This window comes from Littorina saxatilis, linkage group LG8 (genome assembly GCF_037325665.1).
Source record: "Littorina saxatilis isolate snail1 linkage group LG8, US_GU_Lsax_2.0, whole genome shotgun sequence".
Lineage (NCBI taxonomy): Eukaryota > Metazoa > Mollusca > Gastropoda > Littorinimorpha > Littorinidae > Littorina > Littorina saxatilis.
The window spans coordinates 42,012,188-42,036,872 of record NC_090252.1 but is presented as its reverse complement, the minus strand read 5'-3'; the positions used below and the strand labels follow the sequence as shown (position 1 = coordinate 42,036,872).

Genomic DNA, 24,685 nt, shown 5'->3' with positions numbered 1-24,685 from the left:
TCTGAAAGCGCGTGTTCACTTTGCATAATACAGTACGTAAGCACTATCAACATGAAATTCAACAATGTCCTCGCATTAAAAGTCGCACCTACGCCTTTTGAAATTTGTTTCAAGATTATTTGTTTATCGATGTGGTTGCCTCCCTTGCTGTTATGAAAAGCACTAGCCATTGAAAAACGGGGATTTGACAAAAAAAAACAACGTCGGACAACGTTCCACAACCTCTCTTTGTCGATTGAAAACTTGTCGGGCTAAAAATGCTTTACTCAAATTTTAAGGACATACTTTAAGGTGCGTACCACGGTGCAGAACCTTGAGATACATCTGTCAGCCTGACATCGAACGCAGAAGAAGAAGAAGAATCTGTCAGCCTGATAACTTTTACATCGAGGCCTTCGAAAAATGTTTGATAAAAGGGTGAGTGCGACATTTGACCAGAGTGATTTGAAAACCTGCTTCGCGAAAAGCGTCTGCTCGCGCAACGGATTTCGGATTTAAGCCGCGTGGCCTTGTTATGACATGAATTAAATTATACAATGGCGTCGCAGGTGTGACGACATAGCTTTACTTGCCTCAACAGGAAAACGATGAACTGTACGATCCACGTGACAGTGGCCCAACCAGTCGAGACGGTCGGTTGTGAATTGGACCAGCCACAGGTGTCCTCGAATGAGACCTACGTCGTCGACTTACTCGTCACAGGAGCAGGTAGAAACATTGGAGAGCTTCACAGAACCGTGAGACCAAGAGAGAATAATAAATCGGAAGTGAAGAGGAGGGAGGGGGGGGGGGGGGGGGTGGGGGCATCTGGCGCAAATTTTGGGGTAAGGTTTGTTACCAGCACTGGTTGAGTACGACCGTGCATTACAATTTACATAGATACTACTACATGGCTTGCTGTGTCGTGGCAGATTTACACGAGTTGGTTGTTTAAATATTGAACTGGGATCGAAAGCGAGCTTTTCAATATTTGAAAAAAAGCAACGAGAGTAAATCTGGAATAATACAGCAAGCCGTGTAGTATTCTGTTTATTTTACATACTGTACCTACATGTATTTTACTCAAAACATCCTGCAGTCGAGGCGTCCAAACTGAAGACGCTTCTTTTGGAACCTCGATCTCTTCAAAAGCCTTAATCTTCGTGTAGCGTGACGTGATAGTTCTAAAAATTCTTCCAGGGAAAACAGCAGGCGCAAAAGTGTTTTCATAATGACGTTAGTCTCGGTGACTTTGGCATCATAAGCAGTGGAAAAGCAGGTTCCTGCCTGTTACGGAGGGTATTTACGTGAAAGTGTCTGTGTGTATTAATTACTCTATCAGAAAAATGCGTGTTCTACTCTGTTTACTAACTCACTTCATCTCACACAAACACAACACTCAAACTAGGCACAAAGACTAAAACGCGATTGCTGCCCTTTGCCCTCGTACCTGTATTTAAACATCACAACAAAATACAAATATGTTATCTCTCATACAATCAACAATCTCTTGCATTCACTATAATAATAATGATAATAGCTTATGTAGCACGTGGAAGAATAACCGGTTCTCGATGACGTCGTCACTTGTTTCACAACAATCCTTCTGTTAATCATGTTTCCTGTCAATCACAATATCTCTTACGCACATTTCACATGTTACGTATTCTCCAGTGGTAATTCACAATTCAGTGATTACTCACAATTCAGCGGGTCCATTGCTGGATCCAATATCACGCCAAAGACAGTAACGCTCATGGTGATATGGGGTGGGGTTCCACCGGGTCCCAGAATTCCTGCGCTGCGTTACAACCTTGCGCACTCAATCAAACGATCCGTGGCGCCAAGGAGGGAATGCCAGTCTTCTTCATCTTCCCCGCGGCCGAGGGCATCCTCTCTCCCACCGGGGTGCTGTGTAAAAAGTTTATGCTACCGTAAGTCTCAACCACTCAATTGTTAGATAAACTTCTCCACAAAATAATAATTCCACTCTTACTCAATACTATTAATTCATCCGTCAACTAGCTTATGCTGTTACAGTATTACAACAGCTCATTTACAAATTACTCCCATTACGAAAGAACATAAAAACATTCCTTTCCAAAATGGCTGACAACAGCTCACGCTTCTTCAACCCACTTCACAACATTATTCTCACAGTCATTTCACAGGTCAAAATTACTGAGCAAAATACAATTCCATAAATACCTGTATCTTTACAGCATTGAATCACACATGATTCATCCAAAACATGAGTCGTAAAACAGTCGACCTCAATGTCACTTGAGCAACATTCTGAAAACGTGGAGACACGAGCTAACACGTCTGTCTCCCGTGACCGTCCACAATGTTCTGCTTTATACAATCCAAAATGGCTACCTCCTTTTTAGAAATCTCCTCTCTCATTGATCAATCCTATAACCAGGCAACCAATGAAAATATAGCTTGCAAAATCAGATCACCCCAGTCACACACTCAAGCCATGCGAATTTAAAGTATGGTAAGCTAATCTGTACACATTTAATAAACATGAACTTATACTAGACTATGTACAATATTAGTTATCGTTAGATTTGACTGTGATATCAACATTTATCAGTCTGAATGTCGAGAAAGCTGAACTCATATCAGATCGAGGCGTAAGCCGAGATCTGATATGATTCAGCCTTTCGAGACATTCAGACTGATAAATGTTGATATCACAGTCAAATCTAACGATAACGATTTTATCGCATTCGATTTCGGAACAGTAGGAATCATAAACCTACCTAAGAAGTCAGACAAACGCAAGGGAGGCTACTGCCTTGTATTTAATGTTGGAAATGTTGGGTTGTCTTTTCCTGCTTTCCGCGTAACTTTGCTGCTCTTACTTTTATTTTTCAGTAACTGGTTCTTTTTCTCAGACAAAATAAGGCATTTATAATGAAAAAAGAACAAAAATATACGGTTGAAACAGATCACCAACAAAGGCTAACAAGTTCAGTGGAGTTGCCAGTTCGAAGGAACAGCGATCGAAGAATGTCCCAGTTACTTCCTCAGTCGTACTCTTTTTGACTGTTCGATTTGGCAATTCTGAACGATGGCAGAAACTGAAGTGCGCCAGGCAAAGTCCTCTGGTTCATTTTCTGTGCCCAAGAAATCTTCCAGGTATTTGTCGGTATCGGCGGATTGCATAATAATGTTGTCGAAGCTCAGTCTCGCTTACGACTCATCCAAAATGGCGTCCTCCGACGGCGCTGTGACTGTGATAGATGCTGAAAGTTGTTCGGTTGATGTTGTATGGCTACGACTAAGAAAGGTGGACAATGGTTCATGCAGGTGCGAACTGTTTAAATCGGCTGCTCATTTCCTGCCTTTTTGTGAGTGATGTGCGCTGAAACACTGCAAGAGATCTCACAGTTTTCTCAGTAAGTACTGCCACTACTGGTACTTTCAAGGTCAGCTTTGTTTATGGCTGTTCCAACTACCTCAGTCGGTAAGATTGTAACATTCTTTTCTACTACTTCTCTGTTAAAGCTGGGTGGGAACAGTTTGATTTTATTCATTGCACAGCTTAATCTTTCTGATTCAATTACTTTTCTTTTATAAATTTGTGATTTAAAAAAAAGGGAGACATTTGTTTCCTTCAGGTGAGATTTTATTCTTCAAAATTAAAATTGATGAACTACTTCCTGCGCGATATCAAATTCGCTGGGAACTTCCTGCGCGATGTCAATTGATATACAGTTCCTAGTTGACCAATGACAACAGCATGTTTTGTCATGTGATCAGTAAAAATGCGATAAATCCATTTGTCACACTGCCAGACCAGTTTGATACGACCTCATTTACATGATATACACACGTGTGTAGCTTCCCTGTACTTTGATGACAATACTATCGCAGGATCAACAGGCAGATCTCCTCAGGTTCAAATAAACGTGGTTATCACAGGGGACATTATTCGGTTTCCGCGAGGAGGCTACAAAAACAGCGCTGGGGTTGAGGCCGGTCGTGGCAATATCGTCAGCTAATACGAGCTGAAAATATGCATCAGAATATTTGGCAATGTGTGTTCTTTCACAATGTAAGAACATTCGTGATGATTTGATTGTAACATCGGTTTTACATACGTGAGGCCTGAAGGCTTTGCCTCTAGTTTATCATTTTGTCTATGTGAAGTCTTCCTCATACTCATTATACCATTGAAGATTCTGAGTGCGCCTTTTATGAACAAGGGCAATGACTTTACATTATCGTATACAGAAGGGCTCCCCAAAGTGCGCGTCCCTGCGTCCAATAGGCACGCACTAGGAGCCGAAATCACGAACTAGAAATTCATGTAGGGGGTCCCGGGACGCACTAAACCTATGAAGAGCGGTTCCCCGGACGCACTCAAGTTTCGTTGTCGTGCGTCCCGTAGCGTAGGTACTCTTTTCAGACTGTATTCGCCAGCTAACATTACAAAAATAAGACCAGAAGTCAAGTTGAAAGTGTGGGTGTGTGTTGCATTTAACAAGGTATAGTTGAAGTGTCCCCCTCGAAAACTCTGGTGATAAAAACCCCACTTTTTATCACACTATTCTTCCTTCGAAAGCGGAGTATGGCTGCCTAAGTGGCGGGGTAAAAACGGTCATACACGTAAAATTGCACTCGTGCAAAAACACGAGTGTACGTGGGAGTTTCAGCCCACGAACGCAGAAGAAGAAGAAGAATCACACTATTCGCGATCACAAAGCGTTATATATGTACATAGGGGGTTTGGGGATCTGGGACTCTTCGGACCCTCAAACACTCCGCTTAGAGGGCCCATGGACCCTATAAACATTAAAAGCAGAGGTACAGGGACCCTGCGGGACGGCCGTCCGTGGGTAGCCCTAATGGACAGAATATACCTGCGCAGTTTGAGCGGCACTGCCTATTATTTATGCCGCGATAGGGATTATGACGAGTACTTGGCCTGTTTTCCTTTCATGCAACGTGTAGCGGCCTGGAATAATCTGCAGTGCGTCGTCGGTCCTGCTGAAGAAACACATGTGAGCGGAGCCCCTAATATGACGTTTGTTTTGCTTCAGAATGTGGATTGGGAAGGTACGGTGATTATTGCAACGTGACGTGTGGGAAGTGTGCCCATAATGACACGTGCGACCGCAACACGGGAGACTGTAGAGGTTGTGAACCAGGATGGCTGCCGCCAACGTGTCTACAGCGTAATACAACAATAACAATAACAATAACAGCACTTTATTGTCCATTAAATTTAACATAAGAATGGACTTTTTTCTTAGGCACGCCCTGTCTGCCTGTAAACGATTATAACAATACTTTTACACTCTCTTTGTTATTTTATTGCCTGCTCGCGTAGTTCTAGTTATTATCATGTTTGTGGGTTGCATTTATTGGGGGGGGGGGGGGGGGGAGGGGGGGAGGGGGGGGTGTCAGCCTGCAAAAACAATCTTGTTCTCATTATATAATTCTGAAGTGAGGAAAAGTCAGTAAATTTGTCTTTTTTGTTGTTGGTGGGTGGTTTTGTTTTGTGTTTTTTTTTGCTACACAAATCTGGCGGAAGCTACATCTACCCTGGTATGCTTTCTCAAATATTGCATATCACTGAATCTGGTAGATTTTCCAAGTGTTTGTTGCGTGTGTTCTGCAGGGTGTCGTGCGGGGACCTTCGGTCTGATGTGCAGCAAGAGGTGTGGCCATTGCTTGCACGATGCGAACTGCCACCATGCAACCGGGTTCTGTCTCAAGTGCGAACCTGGCTGGAATGGTACAACCTGTCAGAACGGTGGAAGGGCAAATTTTACAGGTAATGTAATAAGGCTAAGATAAGTCTTTTTGAAGCATACTTCTTCTTCTTCTTCTTCTTCTTCTTCTTCTTCTTCTTCTTCTTCTTCTTCTTCTTCTGCGTTCATGGGTTAAACCCCCCACGTACACGTACTTCTTTTTTTGCACAAGAGGGTTTATACGTGTATGGCCGTTTTTACCCCGCCATTAGGTACACCGCTTTCGGGGGATGCATGCTTGTTATTTTCGTGTTTCTATAACCCACCGAACTCTGACATGGATTACAGGATCTTTTCCGTGCGCACTTGGTCTTGTGAGTGCGGGTACACACGAAGGAGGATAAGGCACTAGCGGTTCTGCACATACGTTGAGCTGTGAGATTGAACAAATCTCCACCCTTAACCTACCAGTCGCGGCCGTGATTCGAACCTAAGACCTTCCGCGGGGGAGGCCGGCGCCTTATCCGCTTGGCCACTCCGCCCGGCTGTGCCCGTGGCACAGTTCAAACTCAACATACAATTTTCAGAACTATTTGTTGTTTTGACCATACGGTGTCTGCGCCCTAAAGATGCAGGTCCACTCAGAGCACTGTCGAAGCGACGATTTGTCTGTTTGACGTCAATAAAGATATATTGCTATTCTGATAAGACAGATGGGGGGGGGGGGGGGGATGGGGGGGGGGGGGGGGTCGGGGTTTATGATATATTTACAACACCAAAACTATACGTGGTTCCGGTTGAAATCGAATAGACGGTCTTTCCACTGTTTTCATACAATCGAGGACATACATGCAATTTTTCTTACCAACGATTGCCTACTTGACAGGTATTAATGAATTACCCTAATCTGGTTACATTCGGATGAAACATGACATAGTAATACAAGTTTTGTCCATGAACACAGCAAAACTGATCTCATAACTGAGAAAGTGTCGAGCCCAAGGGACGGCCCCGTCCGTGAGACGAGTGCGTGCGTGTTTACATCACGTGAAAAAGGACTTTCGTTCAATAAGCTGGAGAAACAAACCACACAACGATAAAGGACTGAAACGTGACGTTGTGTTGAGTAAGAGCTCCACTGTGATTTTTTTGTACGCGAGAGGGCAGGAGTGTGAATGCGCAATAAGCATGCGTAAAGAAAGTTCGCCTGCTCTCGCTGCAGTGAAGCAAAATCTTACATTTTGCAAGGTAACAGTCCTTTACCTTTGTCAGAATAGCAATATAAACACTATCGTGTTTTCTGCGATGCGATAGGCTCCGATATTATGACTCTTCGACTTGGGTTATTCTACGTGTTTTCGTTCTTCAAACGGATACTTGATTTCACAAGCACCAATCGGCGCCAGCCCACACTTACGAGTACCCTGTTTCTCAGTATTGGCGTTAACCGGTAATTACCGGTATTTTAGCGGTTGAAATGAGAAAATACCGGAACAAAAATGGCTGCCGATGTGACCTACCGGTTGATTTTGGAACTACTGGGTTTTTTTCGCTGGTAAAACAACAAAACCAGTAGTCTGAGTTGGACTCTTACTGACACAACTATTGAGGGACTAATTCGCAACTCTGACGAGTCTGCTTATAGAGAAGAGATCAGGGCTATGGTCGACTGGTGCGATGCTCACAACCTACAACTTAATGTTCAAAAGACTAAAGAAATGATTGTAGATTTCAGGAAAAAAAAGACCCCTCTGACTCCTCTATCAATCAAAAATCAAAATGTCGACACTGTCGAACACTTCAAATTTCTGGGCACCACTCTTTCTAATATCCTCACGTGGGAGCTAAACTCAAATCAAATAATCAACAAGTCGCGTAAGGCGAAAATACAACATTTAGTCAAGTAGCTGTCGAACTCACAGAATGAAACTGAACGCAATGCAACGCAGCAAGACCGTATACTCGTAGCATCGTCAGTCCACCGCTCATGGCAAAGACAGTGAAATTGACAAGAAGAGCGGGGTAGTAGTTGCGCTGAGAAGGATAGCACGCTTTTCTGTACCTCTCTTCGTTTTAACTTTCTGAGCGTGTTTTAATCCAAACATATCATATCTATATGTTTTTGGAATCAGAAACCCACAAGGAATAAGATGAAATTGTTTTTAAATTGATTTGGACAATTTAATTTTGATAATAATTTGTATATGACTAAGTGCCAAAAGGTGCTCACAGAACAGAAGACGACTTTGTTTTACAATAAAAATGTTTCTAAAAACGTGTGTCTGCTGAAAATTGGTGTGTGTGTGGATGAATGTGCGAAGAGATAGTGGACATAATTTCGTGTGTCTGACTTGAACGGTTTTGAAGTTATCTTTGTTTAAAGTCAAAAATAACGCCAAAACCGGCCATCTGAAAAAGGACATCGTGATACCTCGTGTTTTGAATATGCCACAGAAAAATAACAAGAAGCACAAATGAATTGCATTTAGTTTGATTGAATGCCTGAAACATCGCTTTACAGACGAGACCAAACGTCAAATCTAAATCTCGAGAGAATTTTTTTTTTTCGATAACCGAATTTTAAGGTGTCGCACGCAAGATGATTCGTCATCACGGCATACATTTTTCAATCGCAGATATTTACTAAATTTCTTTTTCAAAAACTCTGGAATTGATGTCGACACGTCAAGCGATAACGGTGTATCAAACTGCTGTCTTTCAAGTAATCCAGCAAAGACTGCAGAACTTTTGAACAGCATTTTTGAAAACGATTTGAAAATTTCGTCATATCTTGCGTGCGACAAAATGTTCGGTAATTAACGGTTATTTTCTTTTAAAAACAAAATTTACATGTACAAAGATCTACTTCATTTACGGAACCACGTGACACATTCTGTGTTCAAAATTTGTGAAGAAATCACGAACCACGATTGCGCTATCAAGTGTTGAAATTATGTCGTCAACATCTTTTCAGATCTTGCGTGCGACACCTTCTTGCGTTCAACATAAAATGTCACTACCTTATCGAGTTTAATGGGTAAAACTAACTATTTGTTGTCTTAGTTTAATCTTCTTAATTAAAAGCGTAATAAAACCGAACTTCTAAGATGAATTTTAATTGAGATTAGCGAAAGAGCGGGCACGCAAGTCGACCTTAAAGTAAAAGAATGATAACACGAGCGTTTGTCGTGTTGTCTTGCGTGCAACACATTGTCCAAAAAGGAAAATGTATATTTTTCTCAGACGTTTTTTAAGTTGAAACCTTGAAACTTCACACACATTTGGGGTTTAATCGCCCCCATGCATGGTAAAAGTCTTGTTGACCCTTGTCAGATTTCAAGGTCACGGCTGGGTCACATGTGGTTCAGAAAACGGATGAAACATATTTTTTCAGAGATTTTTGAAGCTAGAACCTTCAAACTTCAAACAACGCTTTTGCTTAATGATTGTTCAACATGGAGAATTCAAGGTTGATCCTTGAGAAATGTGAAGGTCATAGCAGGGTCTCGTGTGGGTAAAAAAAAAAACATAACCTTTTTCTCAGAGTTTTTCAAAGCAAGAACCTTGAAAGTTCACATTTTTGGGCTTAATAGCCTCCATACACGGTTAAAGTCTTGTTGACCTTTGTCGAATCTCAAGGTCACATGGGCAAATCAAAAACACGAAAATGCATCATTATCTCAGTTTTTTTTAAAGGGAGAGCCTTCAAACATCACACAACTCTCAACTCCGACTTAAAGAAGTTAAGGTAGATCCTTGTCACATGTCAAGGTCACAGAAAGGTCTCGTACGGGTAAAACAAACAAAACAAACAGATAATATTCATTTTTTCAGCTTTGTTGTTAGCTAGAATAGAGGCACATGCCACCATTCCATTCAACATGACTCATAGAAATGTATGATGTATGACGTAATTGCATTGTGTGTAATGACGCGGCTGCCTCTGTAGTTATTCCAGCCTTTGAAGAAATGGCGTTTTTCCTTGCTTGGACACATTTTTCCTTTTCTTGGATGTTTCAGGAGTTTGGGTGAGTTTGGTGTATATGGTTGAACACAATTTAAAATTTGCATAAAAGTGTATTAAAATAAACAGTGGTAGCCAGTCTCACCTGTTGTGTCGACAATTTAATCTCTTTTGTGTGACCTCAACTTGACCCCTCTGAATGCTCTCAATCATGGAAATTGACCACACTTTGATTATAACCAAACAACATCAAAACTTTGGAATGTGTGAAGTTTCAAAGGTGTTGCTTAAAAGGCGTTCGTGAAAATGACAATTGTATGTGTCTGACTTCAATGCGACCCCGCTGCGACCTTGACGTTTGATTTTATCAACCAGACTTTCATCATGTGTGAATGACTTCAAACACTATAAAACTAGTTGAAGAAATTGACAATTTTTCAAAGTTTAAGCCAGATGGCACTGCTGTGACCTTGAAATTTGACAAACATTAACCAGGCGGTCACCTTTTTTAGAAAATATCCTTAAAGGATCTTTAACCTTACTGTGACCTTGGAATTTGATGAGGTTTAATTTAACTTGCGTAGTGTGCCAAGTTTCAAGGCCCTAGCTTCAAAAACATATGAGAAAACCTCATTGAAAAATGTATATGTTTGACCTCAACGCGACCCTGCTGTGACCTTGACTTTTTCAACCAGACTTTAATCGTGTGTGAACATTATACACTAGAACTGTGTGTATTTTCAAAGCTCGTGCTATAAACGCGCTGAATAAATTGAAAATATTCCACATTTGGACCAGATGTGACCCCGCTGTGACCTTGAACTTTGACAAAGATTAACAAGCAGGTCACTTTTAATGAGGTTTTATAAAAATGCTGAAAGTATGTGAAGTATGTAAAGTCTAACTGATCTAGTATTAAAACATGTAAGACGTGACAACGACAATTTTCCAGTTTGCAAAGGAAATTTAACCTCGCTGTGACCTTGAAATTCAATGTTGTTTAGTGTGATGTGCACCATACCTGGAGGTCATTATACTTTGGTTGTGTGCCAAGTTTCAAAGCCCTAGCTTTAAAAACGTGCGAGATAACCTTAATGCTATGACTCAGTGCCGTTTTGAATGATATAACGAACAAAATTATCGTTATTTGTAAAATCATTTGGGTAAATTTATCTTTTCTTTTCGTAATTGGGTTCCAGCATCTGTTGTCTTAACAAAAATCACAATATCAGTCGTGTTTGTCAACTTTTATTTTTTAGCCCCTTTGTCCGCTTTTCGTGCGCACCTTTTGGCACTTAGTCATATGTTTAATTTTCAGAGCTTGTTTTTAATCCAAATATAACATATTTATATGTTTTTGGAATCAGAAAATGGTGGAAAATAAGATGAACGTAAATTTGGATCGTTATATAAAAAAAATATTTTTTTTTACAATTTTCAGATTTTTAATGACCAAAGTCATTAATTAATGTTTAAGCCACCAAGCTGAAATGCAATATCGAAGTCCGAACTTTGTCGAAGATTACTTGAGCAAAATTTCAACCAATTTGGTTGAAATGAGAGCGTGACAGTGCCGCCTCAACTTTCACGAAAAGCCGGATATGACGTCATCAAAGACATTTATCCAAAAAAAGAAAAAATTGTTCGGGGATATTAATCCCAGGAACTCTCATGGAAAATTTCATAAAGATCGGTCCATTAGTTTGGTCTGAATCGCTCTACACACACGCACGCACACACGCACGCACACAGACACACATACACCACGACCCTCGTTATGATTCCCCCTCGATGTTAAAATATTTAGTCAAAACTTGACTAAATATAAAAAGGCCCAGCAGCGCATTTACTTTCTACGCCAGTTAAAAAAATTCGGCTTGAAGCAAGAAATCTTAATCCAGTTCTATAGGGCTACGATTGAAAGCATCTTGTCTTTTTCCATCACTGTCTGGTTCAGTAGGGCTACTGAGGCAGAGCAGATCAACCTAAGCAGAGTTGTACGAACAGCTTCCAAGATTGTGGGTTGCGAGCTTCCCTCCATTGCCTCCATATACACATCCCGAAGCGCTCAGAAGGTCAAAAAGATTCTGGCAGACAACTCGCACCCTGCTTACAAGTTGTTCCGGCCCCTACCCTCGGGCAGGCGTTTTCGCTCGATCAGGACACGCACCACGCGTTTCAGAGACAGTTTTTATCCAAGTGCAGTGCGTGTCCTGGCTCCTTAAGTCCTCTAACTGCCGTTCTTAGTTAACATTGAGCTTTTACTCAAGGTTTATGTCCTGGTATTTTGTTGTGAGACACAGCCGTCAAGCCTTTAAATACCTTATTTCTTAAAGTTCTCTTACCCAGTGTAGTATTGTAATAAATGTTTTGGTTTTAAAATCATTAAGGATTTGTGATTTTAGTTATTGCCGTCACAACTGATGTCGGATACATATATAATCCTTACTGATACTTTTATACTGTTTATCTAACGCATATGTACAATTGATGGTTAAACACGTTTTGTTAAGGAGGAGTATGCTTGCGCGTGTGTGCTGTTGTGGGTTTTGTGTGAGGATTGTATGCGGGCGAGCGGGAGCGTGTGTGTGACTGAGATTGCAAGCGATGTTTAGAAGGGCGTGTATGGATTGATTGAACTCTGGCCAAAACATGTCCCTAGTGTACTGCACATGGTTGAAATAAAGTCTTATGTCTTATGTCTTATGTCTTCCAATGACCAGCCTACCGTGTTGTCTGGACTGTTTTCGTCATAACCGTTTGCGTACCGGTTTGAAAACATACTAGCTCCATCATTGGTTTTTAACGGCACAGGGACACTCCAAACGCCAGTGGTGCTAGGCAAGCGGGGTCCACTGATAGTGGGTGACAATGCGGAACTGACATGTTCTTCCGTGGACACTCGTGGCGCCACCTACCACTGGTACGCTGACGGAAGCCTCATCCGTGACATCACATCCAAGTTCTACAACCTCTACCCTGTGACCTTAAAAGACAACGGCAGAGAGGTTTCATGCACGGTGACTGTCGGCCTTATCACATCTGATCCCAGCACAGACACTGTGACTCTAGATGGTGAGTAAGGTTAGTATAGGTTATTGTTGTTTTAAGGGGAGGCATTGATGTTAAAAGTTATTTTTTGGGTGTGGATTTCATCAATCTGGGTTCAAATATTCTACCCGGTCCATCTCCTGAAAAACAAAAAGTGGGGACAGTCGGTATCCATGGAAGCAGTCCAAGATGGCCGCCAAACAACACTTTTTTTTTCTTTCCAAGTTCATACGACAGTCTCCATGTTTGAAACTATTTACATTTAGGTCTATCACTATATAAAAAACAAATTATAAATTTTTTTTTTACAAAAATCCGAAGGTTTTAAAAAGCTCATGTCGTTTCACACTTGCGACTTACATGCAAGGGCCTTAAAAAAAAAAGCACATCCTCAGATAATACATGAATTGAAACAGCAATAACACTGAGACTGGAGGGTTCAAGTCCGATGAGTGTGGCTACTGCTCAGTGTTAAACCTCCCACTGTTGAGGCGAATTCCGAATTTGACAATTATTTTTTTTTAAAGCGTAAACAATCTGTCTTCTTCTTCTTCTTCTTCGTTCATGGGCTTAGACTCCCACGTTCACTCATGTTTTTAGCACGGGTCGATTTTTACGTGTATGACCGTTTTTACCCCGCCATTCAGGCGGCATATGCTGATTTCGGGGGATGCATGCTTGGTATTTTCGTGTTTCTATAACCTACCGAACTCTGACATGGATTACAGGATCTTTTCCGTGCGCACTTGGTCTTGTGCTTGCGTGTACACACGAAGGGGTTAAGTCACTGGCAGGTCTGCACATAGGTTGACCTGGGAGATCGGAAAAATCTCCACTCTTAACCCACCAGGCGGCAGCGACCGGGATTCGAACTCACGACCTCCCGATTAGGAGGCCGACGTCTTACCACCACGCCACTGCGCCCGTCAAACACTCAAACCACTTGACCTTTATAGTTTATACTTTCTAACATTGTTATCCAACATCTGAAGCCAATGTACACCCAAAATGTAGTCATTCGTTGAACACATGTGGGAGTTATTACTATTAGCATTTCAAAGGGTGGCATTTTTGCGCGGTCACCCTGTACTTGGCATGGGCACTCTCTCTCTATCTTTTGCCCAAGTGTCCTGTGTCGTTAAGGACAGCTGTTAGCATGTCTATGTCGTGCCTACGTCTCCACCCAGTGAAGAGCAAGAGGATAAGGTTGATGGTGGATGACGTAGCCCCCCAGGTCATCCGTACGCTAGAGGAGGGGAACTACACGATGACCTGCTTGGCGAGCGGTGTCCACTCCGAGGTCATCAACATGGACATGGCCGTCATGCTCGACAACCTTACCTTGACCGACTGTGTCAGAACGCCTGGTGACCTGAACAAACTCCCGTGCAACATAACGCGCATCAGGTAAAGTGCTGGCCAGTCTCTGTCTCTTTCATTCTCTCTATCGTTCATATTCTCTCTATCGTTCATTCTCTCTCTCTCTCTCTCTCTCTCTCTCTCTCTCTCTCTCTCTCTCTCTCTCTCTCTCTCTCTCTCTCTCTCTCTTATTTTATAGAGCAATTTGTAAATTTAGAACGCCCTTGGAGAGGGCAAACGACTTTCAACCGATTTGTGACTCACACGAAGATTCATGAGATCGAGTCATTGAGGGAAACATTCGGCAGGTGTTCAAAGCCGGGCCAGTGCAGCTCCTGTACTTAAACGTTTCAAATATACATTTATATAAATCATATAAAAAGAGACTCATCACTCTGACTGCATATCAGACTAACCACACACATTCTAAATCTAACACACACGACCTCCCCCCACCCACCCACATTCCAATGCAGTATTTCTGCATAAAACCATTTTGAAAATGATGATTTTTTTCCTTTTCTTTTTGTCTTTTAATACCCTTGTATCATTGAAAAAACAAAAAGAAATATAAATCAATCAATTTTTCTATATCGCAATTCCTTCTCAAAAATTGAAAATGATATTTGTTTGCTGTCCACCTTGCCAGTGTCCGATGGGACTGCCCAGTACAGCTGAATAGGACTGGACACACCATGACTGCTCAGTGCGTAGACCTGGGGGATAGAGTTTCTAATGCACATGCAGCGCTATCCGTTTTCGCGTGTAAGTGTTCCCAAGATATAACTGGTGTTCACACTGCAGTCTGAAATACAAGGCGACTCTCTCTTTTCTTTCTGTCTGCGTCCCTGTCTCTCATATTCTCCCTCTCTCTGTTTCTCTCTCTCTTTCTCCTCTCTGTCTCTGTCTCTCTCTGTCTCTGTATGTGTGTGTGTGTGTGTGTGTGTGTCTCTGATAGAGAGAGAGAGAGAGAGAGAGAGAGAGAGAGAGAGAGAGAGAGAGAGAGAGAGAGAGAGAGAGAGAGAGAGCTTTTCGATTGTCCATTAATATAATTTTATATGTGACCTGTATTCACCCTGTTGCAGACCAAACACATTCGCGTCTCCATTGTCCACGGGACTGGCAGGCGGGACAGTGGATCACTCTGACGTGTGTAATCAGCTTGGTGAAAACCACGGACCCCAACGTGGCCAAGTCCTGCCTGCAGACTCTCGCGCCCGTCAAGCTGTTTTTCTGGCAGAAAGCCACGTCAGCCAATGACAACTCTACGGCCTACGATCCCCAGTGCTCGGTGGATACCTCAAGGTTCCCTTCTTCTTCTTCTTCTTCTTCTTCTTCTTCTTCTTCTTCTTCTTCTTCTTCTTCTTCTTCTTCTTCTTCTTCTTCTTCTTCTTCTTCTTCTTCTTCTTCTTCTTCTTCTTCTTCTTCTTCTTCTTCGTCGTCGTCGTCGTCGTCGTCGTCGTCATCATCTTCTGCTATTATGGGATGTAACTCCAACGTACATTCGTGTTTTTTTGAACGAGTGGGTGTTAACATGTATGACCGTTTTTAGCCCGCCATTTAGGCAGCCACTAGCTGCACTTTCTTGGGATGCATGCTTGGTGTTTCCATGTTTCTATAACCCACCGAACTCTGATATAGATTACAGGATCTTCTCCGTGCGCACTTGGTTGTGCTTGCGTGTACACACGAAGGGGAATAAAGCACTAGCAGGTCTGCACATAAGTTGACCTGGGGGATCGGACACATATCCACCCTTAACCCATTAGGCGCAGCAGGGATTCGAACCCACAACCTTCCGCTTGGGAGGCGGGCATCTTATCCACTAGGCCACCGCGCCCGTCATACCTCAAGATTAAATCAATCAATCAAATCAAATCAACTTTATTATCTCAAGCATGATATATCAGAGTTGTGGTTCATAAAACAGACGAGACACTACAACATAATACATATTTAAATATAAGTACCATCTGACAACATTCATTGTGATGAGCAGATTGCATTGCATGCATTTCTCTAAAGAAATCACTGCCTCTTTTGAGGACAGGCAATTGATAGTACACGTATTTTGAACCTGGAGCAAGGTGTATCTTCAACGAACCATCTTATTTGAAACTGTCTCTGAAGCATTTATAATCAAGAGTATTTCGAACCATTTTCAGAAAGCTACACCACGCACTCTCACCGTTAAGATGTAGTAGGAATTATACACATACAATCACAATCAATTCCAATTCCTCAGGTGTCGCCACTGTGGCACGTACAAGACCTCGGTAACTCTTCCAAGTGTTTCGGTGACTGATTACACCAAAACACGCACACACCTGGATAGCGCGACTCTGTTGCTTCTAGCTTTCCACTGAGAGGAAGCGACCCGAATTTCCCAGCGATGGAACAATAAAGTAATGAAAATGAAAAAAAAAAATGTCTATGTCTCCACTCAGTGAAGAGCATGATGATATGGTTCATGGCGGATGACGTAGCCTCCCAGGTCAACCAGACGCTCGCGGTGGGACAATAGAGTTATAAAGTAAAAGGAAAGCAACTGATGGTATGCGGCTTTGTTATTTGCAATGATCTGTATAACATTGTTCAGTTGATTGCATACAGCAATGTTATTTGCAATGATCTGTATAACATTGTTCAGTTGATTGTATACAGCAATGCTATTTGCAATGATCTGTATAACATTGTTCAGTTGATTGTATACAGCAATGCTATTTGCAATGATCTGTATAACATTGTTCAGTTGATTGTATACAGCAATGCTATTTGCAATGATCGGTATAACATTGTTCAGTTGATTGTATACAGCAATGCTATTTGCAATGATCTGTATAACATTGTTCAGTTGATTGTATACAGCAATGCTATTTGCAATGATCTGTATAACATTGTTCAGTTGATTGTATACAGCAATGCTATTTGCAATGATCTGTATAACATTGTTCAGTTGATTGTATACAGCAATGCTATTTGCAATGATCGGTATAACATTGTTCAGTTGATTGTATACAGCAATGCTATTTGCAATGATCTGTATAACATTGTTCAGTTGATTGTATACAGCAATGCTATTTGCAATGATCTGTATAACATTGTTCAGTTGATTGTATACAGCAATGCTATTTGCAATGATCTGTATATACGTATAACATTGTTCAGTTGATTGTATACAGCAATGCTATTTGCAATGATCTGTATAACATTGTTCAGTTGATTGTATACAGCAATGCTATTTGCAATGATCTGTATAACATTGTTCAGTTGATTGTATACAGCAATGCTATTTGCAATGATCTGTATAACATTGTTCAGTTGATTGTATACAGCAATGCTATTTGCAATGATCTGTATAACATTGTTCAGTTGATTGTATACAGCAATGCTATTTGCAATGATCTGTATAACATTGTTCAGTTGATTGTATACAGCAATGCTATTTGCAATGATCTGTATAACATTGTTCAGTTGATTGTATACAGCAATGTTATTTGCAATGATCTGTATAAAGTTGTTTGTTGTAATGTTTTATCGAGCCATGTGTGACCCATTGATATGTGTGGGATTGCACGTTAAATAGTGTTATGTTGTCGTACTACTTTGATTGTACAGCGCTTTGAGCAGGGATAAACCCTGGATACATGCGCTATATAAATATTATGCATTATTATTATTAACCCGAAAATGGTTTCGAACCCTTGCCAGGTGCAACTTTACCAGCGTGTCTCGGGGCTGTGGGTGTACGATACAGGAGGCCAATGGGGCCTCCGTGTCCATGTACACCTTCGTCACCAACACCAGGTTCAACGGATGGTGGCGCTGCGGCATCAGCATGTCGTGCCTTGCCGACGACATCAACTCCACTGGTCACTCGAGCGTCAACTGCGATGAGCGGATTGCACGTGAGTTCATTTCTCCGATGATGATAAATGTTGTTTAACGCCCTCACGGTTAAACCATAAGGGGCATGTTCCCGTCATTTCATGTGTGGAAGTGACGTAAGAAAGCGACAACCCATCGTCCATGTAACCATCAATGTTACTTCTTGTTTTGAAAGTGAGCATATCGAGCTGGATTATATCGTGATCTCTCTGTGATAAAATAGTCTTTACCTTGGGTGACGTGTATCGAAAGTAAGCTTATCGAACTGAAATATATTGTGATCTCTCTGTCATAAAATGATCCTTTCCTTGGCTCACGTGTGTTGAAAGTAAGCTTATCGAACTGAAATATATCGTCATCTCTCCGTCATAAAATTATCCTTTCCCTGGCTCACGTGTGTTTAAAGTAAGCATATCGAACTGAAATATATAGTGATCTCTCCGTCATAAAATGATCCTTTCCCTGGCTCACGTGTGTTTAAAGTAAGCATATCGAACTGAAATATATAGTGATCTCTCCGTCATAAAATGATCCTTTCCCTGGCTCACATGTGTTTAAAGGAAGCATATCGAACTATACATATATCGTGATCTCTCTGTCATAAAAGAAATCCTTTCCCTGGCTCACGTGTGTTGAAAGTAAGCATATCGCACTGAAATATATCGTGATCTCTCCGTCATGGAATATTTTCCTTCGTTCACGTGTGTTGAAAGTTAGCTTATCGAACTGAAATATATCGTGATCTCTCCGTCATTGAATAATGTATGCCTTGGTTCACGTTTGTCATCAGATTATCAACTGAAGGAGAAGGAGGTGGACGATCGTACTCTTCTGTGGATCTTTCTGGGTCTCTTTGGAGCGATAGGTTTGCTCTGCACATTGAGCCTGTGCTGCAACTACCACCACCACAAGCACACCTGCCCCGGCTGCTGCTTTGCCTACCAGGTAGACAAACTGGACGACGATGACAAGATAACCCAGGGTTGGGACGGATACTTGCTGTCTATTAAGCGACGTTGGAAGAGAAGGGACTCGCCTTCCAAGCTTGAGGTCTTTGCGCGGAAGTTCTTCTACTACCTGGGCTGCTTACTCCCGGTCAGCGGAGCTATGTTCATTGCATCGGGCGGCGAAATGTGTTCCCAGCACTGGGTGCCTTGTGGAAAGGACAACGAGCCACCAAAGGAAGCGGAAAAGCTCAAGAAGTGGGCCCCGAAAGCAGAAGCGGTGGTGCCGTGGAAACTGAACGTCACAGATGCTTCAAGTCTGACCAGTTTACATTCGCAACCCACCGGACACGTACGATGGAGCGAGCAAGTAAGGTTTGCGTTGGACGAGGAGAAGAGTGACCAAGCCCAACAGAAAGATGAGGGCAATGCTGGGGCCAAACAATATGCAGACAAAGCAGGTCAACACGCTAACGATCCAGACTCCGAAGCTCAGGGAGGTGAAGAACGTCTTGACGGGGCCGACAACGAACACACTGCACAACAGCAGGGAGACGAGCAAAGCATATTCGATTAAAAGCAAAGACCAAGGTCCCTTCTTCTAACCAGCCGCCATCTTCAAGGGCGAATGAAGACGTGCACAGACAGACTCAATTGTCCACTGTGCTGAGCACGATTTTAAGGCTGAATGAATTGGCTTTCGAATAAGTGTACAGAGTACAGCTCGGATTCACCTTCGACTACTCTGGATACTAATCCCTAATGTGCGTGTGTGTTTCCCAACTGTCCTTCCCAAGTCTTCCACGCGTGCCCCTATAAAAGGCCCAAGCTGTCCAGCCGCAGGTTGTTTTTTTCTCTTTTTACATTTAGACAAGTTTTGACTAAATGTTTTAACATAGATGGGGAATCGAGACGAGGGTCGTGGTGTATGTGTGTGTCTGTCTGTCTGTCTGTGCGTGTGTGTGTGTAGAGCGATTCAGACCATACTGGATCGATCTTTATGAAATTTGACATGAGAGTTCATGGGAATGATATCCCCGGACTTTTTTTTCTTTTTTTCGATAAATACCTTTGATGGCGTCATATCCGGCTTTTTGTAAAAGTTGAGGCGGCACTGTCACACCCTCATTTTTCAATCAAATTGATTGAAATTTTGGCCAAGCAATCTTCGACAAAGGCCGGACTTCGGTATTGCATTTCAGCTTGGTGGCTTAAAAATTAATAAATGACTTTGGTCATTAAAGATCTGAAAATTGTAAAAAAAATATTTTTTTTATAAAACGATCCAAATTTACATTCATCTTATTCTTCATCATTTTCTGATTCCAAAAACATATAAATATGTTATATTTGGATTAAAAACAAGCTCTGAAAATTAAAAATATAAAAATTATGATCAAAATTAATTTTTCGAAATCAATTTAAAAACACTTTCATCTTATTCCTTGTCGGTTCCTGATTCCAAAAACATATAGATATGATATGTTTGGATTAAAAACACGCTCAGAAAGTTAAAACGAAGAGAGGTACAGAAAAGCGTGCTATCCTTCTCAGCGCAACTACTACCCCGCTCTTCTTGTCAATTTCACTGCCTTTGCCACGAGCGGTGGACTCGCGATGCAACGAGTATACGGTCTTGCTGAAAAATTGCAGTGCGTTCTGTTTCATTCTGTGAGTTCGACAGCTTGACTAAATGTTGTGTTTTCGCCTCACGCGACTTGTTTTTCTTCTCTTAATGATGCCATCAAATTATGTTATCTAGTCCTTAATAGGCACGCCAACAAGGCCTGTAGGACAGAAAGCTGTATCATCTCTCGCGAGGTATCACGGGAAAATGCCCCTGATGGCTTCACCGTGAGGGCGTAAAACAATTCTTTCATCAACGAGGTATCAGTATAACTTCAGTCACTAAATACAGTGCGCGAAAGAATATTTCACTGTGGCTTGCTTGCTTTTGACAGATGTGCTAGGTTCAAGGTGTGCAGTAGGAATTGAGCACTTGTGATCATAAAATGTTGTTTAGGCCAAACAAAAATATTTGTCATCATTTTCACGAGTTTTCATTCACAAACACCTGGGAAATAAATCTCATGTTTCCCATGCAATAACTCGAGGTGGTGAATGGGTTTGAGCTTTCAGGTGAAACGTGGATTGTCAAAGTAAAAGCCAATCAGGCTGATTGTTTGATGTGTGGAACCATCGCGGCTTTGGATTTGTGTTTCCGAGGACAACGATTGTAAGCATTCACTCTCAAAGACCCAATCAATGTTGATAATTACCGCGGCGACTCATGGTCAATTTGCAACTTATCTCTGTAATCGCAAAATCCACAACGAAAAGTCATAAACACTTAAAAGAAAAGAAATGTGACCCTCCACCACGGGATGAGTCGCATGTCACCTTTGCATGATTTTCATTTTTGTACATTTTCCTAAAGAGAATGTTATGCTCTATCCAGTGGTGAAAACCGTTTTAAAAAAGAGCAAAAACTGTTTGAGTTATAAGCCTGTGACTAAGGTGACCCTCACACTGTTACCAGACACTCCCCGGACTTATATTAAGCCTAGCGCAGAACCGCGCAAGGTGACATGCGACTCATTTCGTGGTGGAGGGTCACAAATATGCTCAACACTTACTGAACTCACAGGTATGATCGCAGCTCTGTACATTTTCAGACTGGAAGAAAAGCGTCAACAAGCTACGTTTGACGTCACATACAAGTTTGACGTGTTATCTCGTGCTACTGTGACGATGCTTTGTGGCCCGGAGTTGGATTCTAAAAATTCGTCTCCCTGTGGGTTTTTGTGCATTTTGTTGCACAACCAAAATGATGACAAAAACGATGTTTGGTGGCTTGTTGTCAGACCAGCATTTTGTTGTTGGTCCTCGGGGAGCATATCGCCTTTTGTCTCATATTTATCAACCGCGGCCTTCGGCCTTGGTCGATAAAGATGAAACAAAAGACGATATGGTCCCCTTGGACCAACAAAAAAGCTGGTCTGTCAACAAGCCACCAAACATCTTATAATATAGCTATTCTGATGAACACGTGGGGGAATTCGGGGGCTGTGATTGGATGATCTCTTCCGATCATCAAAGCATAATGCTGCGGAAGTCGGCCATTTTTCTCAATATCCAAAAGCATGTTGTCAATAACAAAAACGCATGGTTCCGGTTTCTTTCACGTGTATAAAGTACACGCATACCTCGCCAGGTTTGTTTCTGTGACTAGTCGACAGACGAATCTGTCGATGCCATTTGCTTTGTGTGTGTTTTTGTTGTTGCTTACTGTACATGACATACATTACGTGTAAAATCCAGTTCTTTAAGGCCCGTCCATACGCTCCCGTCCGACCCTGTCCACACTTGACTTATGCTCAAAACGGCCCACGTGGGAGCGCCGTAGCGTGCTGTGATCGCGAAGCGTTATTTGCAGAAGAATAGCGCGTGTTCTAATTTCTATGACACAGACATAGAACGACGGAAATTTGACCAATCAGAGCAAACCAGAGCGATGACGTCAGCTGCTCGCGGCGCGGCAGTCGAACGCAACTGAACCTTCTTGTCAGGTGACCCGCTCCACTGATATCGCGTTGTGAAAAAAATCGTCGATGTGTGGCCACTCGGCAAATCACGCGCGACGCACAAAACGGCCTGCGGCGCATAGAGCGTAAAACGGCGGCCAAATGTGGTCCCCGCTTTAACAGGCAACAAACCTTGCAAATTTCCAGAAGCTGCTATTTGAAGCGACCTATCTCTGATTCTAGCAGACGATCTCTCCAATGTTTAACACAAAATCAGCAAACTCTCCTGTCACATAGAACGTCCATTGTATAGTGCAATGTTGAAACTGATGAAGTTACCGGTCTGAAACATTTAGTCGTTTCTTCTGAGACAATCCTCGCAGTCTTCACCACGCGAATTCCCAACAGAAGTCAGACTTTCGAACATACAATATACGTAGGCAAGCATGATACGTCATGACGTCATATGATTCCTAGCATATTGACGTAATGCTAAACATCCGGTTATCTCGAGTTTTCTCCGTAATACATGTCCGTGGGTTTTTCAATGTTCGGTTATTTCCGTGGCTTCATGCGGAAAGGGAACCGTCGTCTGCAATCAACGACATGGACCATTCTGGTACTTGTTGCTGACAAAAACATGATTTTAACACAGAATTTAAAGGCACAGTAAGCCTCCCGTAAACCATCACAGATACGGTCAGGCTTTTACACACAGTACAAACACCCTTTCATTTAAACACTCACCGATTGAGAACATCCTAGGTGCCCTCCGTAAAGAGCGAACAATTTTCAAAGAATTTATTTGTGCGTGGTTTATCTTACCCCTGAGCCATCGTGAACCCGTGTGATCCAGTTTCCCTTTTTCACAATGTAGTCGTCAGTTAGTCATTTGAATGCGACTCGATGTGAGCTTATCTACAATAGCACGTTTTTATGCACGAAACAAACGGCTGTGGTTCACAAGAACTCTAGCGATGGCTTTTGACTGTTGAGAGGAACGGCGATATGCCGCATAAACCGTCGTCTGCTACGACCCTTGCGTGACCCTGCTTCCGGGCTTTTCTTTTTTCAAACTTTCACAACTTCGAATTGCACTGATCTTGTCTTGATGAAAAAAGAATTCTTTTATGATTAAAGAATGTTTGTGTAACAAGCTGTCAATTTATTATTTAGATTTTAAAAGTTAGGTCTAGCGCAAAAACGCACCACGGTCCAAAAACATTCTGATAATCATCGATCCACGGCTATCGCCAGTTTAAGGGAAGTAACTCATTTTTGACCTGAGTTCAGGATGGGTCCAAAAAGTGTTCGAGACAATCTGCAAAATTAATTCTTTAAAAATTGCTCGCTCTTTACGTAGGGCACCTAGGATGTTCCCGTTTGGTGAGCGTTCAAATGGAAGGGTGTTTGTACTGTGTGTAAAAGCCTGACAGTATCTGTGATGGTTTACGGGAGGCTTACTGTGCATGCCCCTGCTCAAGGCATGCTACTTAATGTCATGCGCCTATGGTTGGGCTATTATTGTCAATTTTTGTGTGTTGATGCAACAAGACAGAATTGTTGTTGCCGTGTGTGCGTTTTGAAATTATGACGATATTAATTGGCATTGGTTGTTTTTTTGTACCTGTGTAAGGGTGTTTTGTTCATTGGGTTGTAATGCGTGTGAGAAAGATGTTATTTTCCTTGGTTTGAGACTCTTACTGGACCGACTATCCTTCATTGACTCTTGACTCACTTTTTCTACTATGTATTGTGATTGACGCTTTTGTTCCACGTACTCGATGGATGAATGTGTGAATGTTTTTGTAATGCGGATAGCAGTTGATTTTTGTTGGAAAACTGCCCCTCAGCTCCGTTTGAACGGGACGCACGCAGTGAGTTGAATTTATGTCATGATTGTTGATCGGGCGTGAAACACGCACGAGAACGAATTTGCACAGTCAGTTTTTTGGTACAGTCTCAAAAAGGGTTCACGCGGGCTATTCTTCCCGCATATACCATCAGTTGCTTCCTGTTTGTGAACCCGAACACATCTCTACAAATTGTTTCAGAAAATAGAAACTTAGATTAATAGTAAAACCGACCATGGTTTTGTGTTCAAAATAGTTCAGGAGAGAAGTGCACCAGATGTGAAGTTTTTGTGCATTCATGACTTGCGTGCCTTTATGAGAAGTGTCGTGAAGAAATGAGCCCAAATGGTTAGTATTTAAAGGCACAGTGCAGCTCACAGCCTTCGTTTTGCGTTTTTGTTGCAGCTGAGTGCAT

General features: G+C 42.0%; 1 protein-coding gene across 1 annotated transcript; it reads left to right on the top strand.

Annotated features, from left to right (window-relative positions):
* Positions 1-5,620: 5,620 nt before the first annotated feature.
* LOC138973573 (uncharacterized) lies at positions 5,621-19,598 on the top strand. The gene is made up of 7 exons (XM_070346289.1): positions 5,621-5,770; positions 12,466-12,726; positions 13,890-14,109; positions 14,711-14,826; positions 15,147-15,366; positions 17,773-17,969; positions 18,740-19,598. The coding sequence occupies exons 1-7, from the start codon at positions 5,641-5,643 to the stop codon at positions 19,468-19,470; spliced, it is 1,875 nt and encodes a 624-aa protein (XP_070202390.1). The 5' UTR covers positions 5,621-5,640; the 3' UTR covers positions 19,471-19,598.
* The last annotated feature ends 5,087 nt before the right edge of the window (positions 19,599-24,685 follow it).